This window comes from Chaetura pelagica, unplaced genomic scaffold, assembly GCF_000747805.2.
Source record: "Chaetura pelagica isolate M959 unplaced genomic scaffold, ChaPel_1.0 scaffold806, whole genome shotgun sequence".
NCBI lineage: Eukaryota > Metazoa > Chordata > Aves > Apodiformes > Apodidae > Chaetura > Chaetura pelagica.
This window is the reverse complement of record NW_009953598.1, coordinates 644254-651409: the sequence shown is the minus strand read 5'-3', so window position 1 is coordinate 651409 and position 7156 is coordinate 644254. Positions and strand designations below refer to the sequence as shown.

Below are 7156 nucleotides of genomic sequence, written 5' to 3'. Positions count from 1 at the left end.
CCCTAAGATTCTATGATTCTATGATTCTTGCCGTGTGAACTGCTAACCAAACATACAGAGGGGGCACACCTTTAAGCCAGACTCACTTGACTACAGAAACAGTAATCCAAGGAAAAAAATCACTGAGCCCAACATTAAGAAACAAACAATACAGGATAAGGACATGACTGAGGCAGGTCTTGCTTCCATTCAGCAAGTGCTTTCTGTAAACATCTCTAAAAGAAAAAAGTTATAATGAATGAGAGAGACCTCTTAATCTAATGACTGGAATGGCGAGTTGTATTAAACCTTGCCAGTGTGCTAGTTCTGGCTTGGCTCACTCTTCAGGGGTGATGTACCTACACACTCCACAATAAAACCAAACCAGAATTCACACTAGTGTCTACGACAGTACCTCGGAACTACATTCCAAACTATGTGGATTCTTCCGGATCCTGCCTTTTGTGCTTTCCTTTCCCCTCCCCCATTTGTAAAGCAAACACAAATGCACTAGCTCTGTTAAGTCATGCAAAGAAAACCCCACGAAAGATGAAGAAGCGCAGAACTTCTAAGTGAAAGGGACAATGTAGGTATTTTAGACTGTCAAGACCTGGAGAGTAGTTGCATTCCTTGCTGTAGGTGTCTATGTGCACTGAATTCTTCCAGAGCACCCAGCAGTGCTTACCTCTTTCTGATTATAGGGGACTTAGTCTCCTATCTGTAGCCCCTCTATTGCACTTAAACAGGATAAAGCAACCAAAACCAGATTGTCCCATGAAGAAAAAAGTATCAGCTCAGACAAAATAATAAAAACAGAGAAAAATATTTTTAATAAGTTTTACAAAAATTCCACTTACTTAGTAAGCCTTGCAATTTGCCATTTCAGTTTCACTGAAGCATCGTTATAAGCAAGTCATGTAACATTTGAAATTCTAACACTGTCTATGTCCTGTTTCCAGCAGCATGGCTTCCAACAGTAGTTTGCTGCTGTTCTCAATGTATGGCTGGTATAACCATGATGATAAATAGACCATCATCAGATCCTGATCAGCAGAATGAGCAATATCTTGTACAATTGTTTGCTTGAGTTGTAGTTCCTTCTTGTACATTTCAGAGAGCTTCAGAGAAACCTCATCTGAAAGGGATTGAAAATCCAAGCACACGGACCTGAACATTTCAGCAATTCTCTAAAAGTTAAATTATTCTTGTAATATGTTGATAATTAAAAAAACCCTACCTTACATAAGCTAGTCTCCTTCTTTTTACAGCATTAATATTATTTACACTCTAGCATATAAAATACTAAACTATTCCCTAAGCTTTTGGTTATATTTTGTATACTTGTGATTTTGAAGTGAATCCCTTTTTAATTGTAGAATAATCAGTAGTGTTGATTCTCAAGATCCACTGTAAAATTATCAATTATAGCTATTCTTTCAAATAGCTAAAATTTGATTTTAAAATATGGCAAGGCTATACAAAAATACAAGCTTCCCAGTATAGATTCATGGTTGATTTTATCTATCTAAAGGTTGTTCTCACATGCTGTCAGGCACTTCAGTAATGCATGATTCTATGAAAAGCTCATAGTTTTTAATGCTGTGAGCTTTACAAAAAATCATAAGCTTTACAATGGATCTTAAATCCACCCTCACCTCATGTGCCACTGACACCCTGGTTCAGGTTTGTCTTTATTGCCATGGTCACACACCATTAATCAGGCTTTGGGGCTCTTGCTCAGGAAGAACAAAGTTTACTTTCTTCTAGCATTGAAAAAGCTTTTTTATCAAGTGTTGAAATTTGACAATTTTTTGTCTGCCTGAAGCTCCCCCTAAAACATGGAGAAGGATCCTGGGAGGAGTATTTAGGTTGTTCTCAGTATCCATGAAAGCTTCTTGTAACTGATCAGGAGAATCACTTCTAAAGCTCGTTCATGATCCAACCAAAACATCAGAGTGGACATTTGTTTAAGCTAATGTCTATTTTAAGAGGAGTAAAATTGTCCTCAAGAGCCAGAGAGTGCCTTGAGCAAGCTCCTTGCTCACAGGCAGATCCTTGCAGGGGAGCACCCCAATGCCACAGTCCTCCACCATCTGCACACACCAACATGCTCCATGTCCCTGCACATGCCTGGGCCAGGCTGTGCTTTCAGCTCATCCTTCAAACATTGGAATAGTTTTCCTAAAAAAGTGGTAAGTTCCCCCACATTGGACAGTTTAAAGTCTCAGCTTGACAAGGTGCTGAGCCATCTCATGTAAACTACAGTATTACCTAGAAAGGTTGGACCAGATGATCTTTGAGGTCCCTTCCAACTTGGCATTCTATGATTTTATGATTTATGATCACCAATGAGTGACACCAATAGTGAAAACTAACAGTAAAACAAAAGAACAAAAAGTGTAATGTAAAAAACTAATATTGTCAGTAGTTAGGTTGGTAATGCTGGTAGGGGGGCTAAAATATATCTATGTAATAATATTTAAATTTTTGTCTTTCTAAAAAAAAACCAAATTGAAACAAAGAAAACCCCACAAATTATTTTAAAAGAGGGATTGATACTGTGTTTCTAAATTAGCCTGAACTATCACTGCCTTCAGGAGGATTTGGTCTTTCCTGGAGCAGAGAGCATCACTAAATTAGTCAGTCACAATGAGCATTTTAACAGCAGCTGTCTTTGTCATTCTTCCCCTTTTTAAGCTGGCAGCACTAAGACATAAGATTCTCACTAACTTGTGGCAGTGTAGTAAGAAGCAGGGTTTCACAAAGGTATGACTTTCACTTCACAAAGAAGGCAGTTGGTTGGCATGCCATCAGGCTTCTCTTGAATTCAAATAGTTTTAAAACTGTGGTAATACCAGCTGGGAGGCAGCACCTTTTGCTATCAAGTGAATGCTAAAAGGACTAATACATTGCATATTTCTTTACTTGTCTTGACTGACACTGATATCAGAGGTATTTTAGTTTGGCTGCCTGAGAATTAACTGAGCTACACAGCTTGCTCTTTGCATTTAAGGATTTCATTTCAGTGTCAAGAAACAAGTCAAGTCAGCTAAGCCTACAGCTTAACACTTACCAAGTTGCAAATATGTCTCTCCCAGTAAAGGATGCGGTGGTTGCAGCTTGGACACTGTAAGCTGCTGACAAGCCTAGTTTTATGCTGTAATTGCTGCATGTCAGACAATGCCTGGCAATTCATACAAGCAGTCGTCAGCAGTAACCCTAAGCCAAGTGGTGCATTCCTGTGTTTATTGATTAGGCAATTATAAAGGAAACAGATACACTCTGTCTCTCTCTCTCTCCCTCCCTCCCTCCCTCCCTCCCTCCCTCCCTCCCTCCCTCCCTCACTCTCTCTCTAAGGAAAGACATCCAGATTAAAGGGTTTATTTTTTGGTCCAAAATTAGATTACATCAATGACACAATGCAATTAGCAAAGATAATAAATATTTTACTTACAGAAGTACAATGTAGGCCATGTATGAAAGAAGGGTGCTGTGCAATTCCCAGCTCCATCGTGGAACGTTTTCAAGTCACAGATTGCTTTAGTAGTTGAAGTAAGCTTTTCCATTTTCAGCTGTATTTTTGTCTGAAAATGATAAGCAAGTTATAAACATGTTAAGGAACATCTCAGGAACTTTACGCTACTATAAACAACTTTTGAAAACACACTATTTCTGGAAGCTATTTAATCTTAATGTTTCTAACTCACTTTTTTTAAACTCCAGACAGGAATCAAAGCTACAATTTCTATAAAGTTTTAATATGAGATAACATAAGAATTTGAACACTTAAGATATGATTTACTGATTCTACATAACTCTTTTTTTTCCCTCTGCAGAAATACATTGAAGTCCTCTCCCACTTTTAAATCTCTCTCCGGGGTTTTCCCATAGCAATTTAGTACCAGGGAAAAACATCAGACTGCCTATAAAGGAGCATGGCACAAGCCCTATAAACACATGCTTTCTTACATTACTAAGTTAAGGTGACTTAAATTTGATTTCAAAAGATCAGCAGCAGGGGAGAAAAGCAGCTCAAGCAACTACTAACAATATAGCTGAATGAACAGCTTGCTTTGAAAGAGGTCATTCCACTCACTTCCTTCATGTTGACCTGACGTTGTGCATTACTGATGGGGACTAATATTTACAACAAAATTCAGCTGGCAGGAAGAATCTTTAAGTCAAGAAGCTAAAATACAGATATTTCTACTAACTCATCAGCTGGTTCAGACTCCTAGGAAATGAAAAATAAATGTCTTCAGTAGCTATGTTTAGTATCCAATCTAACACAGGCTGCTTAGGCCCCTGTAACTCAGAAGTAATAAAAAATTGCATCAACACACTTGGTCGTCTGAATACAAAACCACCTCAAGGTAAAAACAAGCCAAATGACTGCTACTTCTGCCCACAGAACAAAATTTGAGGAAAATCTAGCTCCTTTCCTGCTTATTCTAAATACTGGACTGGTGTCCCGTATATATTAAAAAATAGATCTATATTTTTTTTAATGGGCCTCCACTTCGGCAGAACACTATGGAAGTTATTTTTAATAAGAATTTTAAATTACAGCATCAGGGGGAAAAAAAAATTAATTTGCTTCCTGACAAACTGGCAGGTGACATTAATTCATAGAAATGTACCCAGAAAAAAAAGGTGGGTTATGTAACAATTATCTTACTCTACTCTCTAGAGAACTTCTGTAGAGAAAATTGAGGTAGGCAGACTAAAAATATAACTGCATTATGTCTGATCAAAGATAGGATATGATGACAGGTAAAGCACTCCTTTATGCTTTGTTGTTTGTTTTGTTCATAACAAAGGGAATATTCAGAACGAAAAAACAGAAAACAGGTGCAGTTTTAGAATGCATTTTTGGTACAACTCATTGCCAGAAGATCACTTCATAAATGAAGGAGTGAAATTACAAGCAGAAGGCAGATCCAACTTCCAAATCCAACTTTCAAATTTACCAATCAAGCAAATAAATGGTGCACACTAGATGTATAATAATTTAGGGTTGAAGACAAAGAAGTATGATTGAAAATCCCAATTTTCTGTTTATAACAAGTATTTGAGGGCATTTCCTTATGTCGCACTTGAACACACTTGGAATTGATTCACATTGTCTAAGATTGAAAAATAAGCACTACCATATGCTTTAAGGTCTCGAGTAGCTCTGCACAATGATTGTCCAGTTCTTCATTGTATTTTGGAGCTGGCTTTTCAGATCCTGTGGCACTGTTACCACATGCTATCTCCAGTTGGTTGTCTTGAAAGCTAAAACAGAAACAGGCAGAGTAAACAACTGCATATAGGTTTACTTGAGCTGTGCATATTGAAATCCATGTGGTCTGATCCTCCAAAATCTCTCTCACAGTTCATGAGAATTCCTAAATAAAAATAGTATGAGACATAGCTAGCCATGTGAGCAATTTGGGTTGGTACCATAATCTTCAGAGGAACATAGAATTACTCCACCTTAGAGCACGTACTTGAAAAAACATTGCAGGTGTTAAGGTAACACCTCTTCCCATTTGACCTTGCCCAGGTGGTGGAGGTTATTCTCTCCTAATGGACAAGGTATGTCCAGGCTTCAGCTGCTCCAGCTGACAATCTGGTGCCTCACCAAACTCACCTTCACGCGCAATTTAAGCTAAGACATTCAACTGTGCACCCAGAGCAGCTAATGTGAAGACATCTATCCTGTCCTGCTGACTCCCACAGAAGCTGTAAACTTCAGACAGGCAATTGCTAAAGAGCAAAAGCAACATCTGGCACCATTACAGCAAAAACAACTCCTGAGCTTGTATCTGTCAGAACCCTGTCACACAAAGCCTGTTCAGCTGCCAGGGCTCTGGAGTTAGAGTTTGTCTTTATAGCATGAAGGGCAATAGCTCTAGCAAAGTGGGTTTTGTTAATTTGTTTTTAATCTTCACTGTTGTAGGGCTTTTTGTCTGTATAAATCACTAATTCTTTCTCAAAATCTGCTGAAATTTTACTTTGGTGAAATTTGTAATACTGGGCTCGGTGTAAATACACAAGAGAGTAAAGGAATTCACGTGGGCTAAGATCTGTAAGATAAGATTCTAACTTTGCATATTATATATTTTAAATATCCACTATGCTTAACTATGTATAATAAACAGTTTAGCTCCTTGCAAATATAATTACTTTATTATTTTAATCTTTATGAGACACAAATGTAAATAGTTTACATAACCAAAAAGTGCAACTGCTGAGTTTCATCTATGAGCTAGCTTATCCACTCTCATGTTCCTTCCCCACCTCCAAAAATAACTTTCTAGTGAATAAAAGATTAATTTCCCAATGAAGGCAACCTCTGTGCTGTCTTTACTTGTATGTATTAACATACTTACTGCTCACTAATCTTCATGTTGACTATCTTGTTTGCTGTAGTAAATCCATTATCATTCAGTCTCTCCCATTTCATCATTAAATTATGCCAGTCTGCTGCATTATCTCTAAGTTTTCTTGCACTGACAGACAAAACAGGTCGTCTTGGAGTGCCATCAGCAGGGCTTTTTGCTGCGTGAGAAAATAAATTCAAGCCATTTAAAGTATACAGAAACAAGTGAGTGTGCTGCCTGGCAGTTATTTACGTGAGCGACTTCCTTGTTTCACTGCTGGACACTGATCAAAGTAAAATGGAATTTATCTTAAACTACCTTCGCTCACGGGATCCAATTCCTGAGCCTTGTTACAACCCACAAGCAAACCACGTTATGAAAGAAGCGCAGGCACGTCAGGAGATGTGACACAGCCCCGGACAGCAGCGCTCCTGCAGCACTGACCAGCCCCGCGGCACCTCCAGCGTGCGGGTCCGGCACCAACGCACCGTACGCGGGTCAGGGATCAGGGCAACAATTCCCGCACGCAGCTCGTGCCATCAACGTCCCAACGACTTAATCACGTCTGCAGGGGAGCCTGAAGTGTTTGTGAGCAAACTGGGTCCTACTGCAGCCGGTGGGTGCTCCACGGCTGCGGGTAAAGCCCGCGTGTCTCGACGTGTCCCCACAGGGCACGGGCTGCGTTTCACCCCGTTTGCAGGCGGGAGCCCCCGCAGCCTCAGGCCCCGAGGAGGCCGCAGGCCTGGCTGGCAACCCGCTGGGCTCTGCCCGCAGGGACGCCTGAGAAGCGCCCACGAACGCGGGGCCCA

The 7156-nt window shown here is 39.8% G+C and overlaps 1 protein-coding gene across 1 annotated transcript in view; it reads right to left on the bottom strand.

The window, feature by feature from the left end:
* Positions 1–783: 783 nt before the first annotated feature.
* CINP (cyclin-dependent kinase 2 interacting protein) overlaps positions 784–7156 on the bottom strand; it is a 7098-nt gene continuing 725 nt past the window's right edge. The window contains exons 2-6 of the mRNA XM_009999809.1: positions 6956–7127; positions 6357–6525; positions 5130–5256; positions 3434–3563; positions 784–1114 (exon numbers count right to left, since the gene is read on the bottom strand). Coding sequence (XP_009998111.1) covers positions 912–1114; positions 3434–3563; positions 5130–5256; positions 6357–6525; positions 6956–7127 — 801 coding nt within the window. The 3' untranslated portion in view covers positions 784–911. The remainder of the gene's footprint in view (positions 1115–3433; positions 3564–5129; positions 5257–6356; positions 6526–6955; positions 7128–7156) is intronic.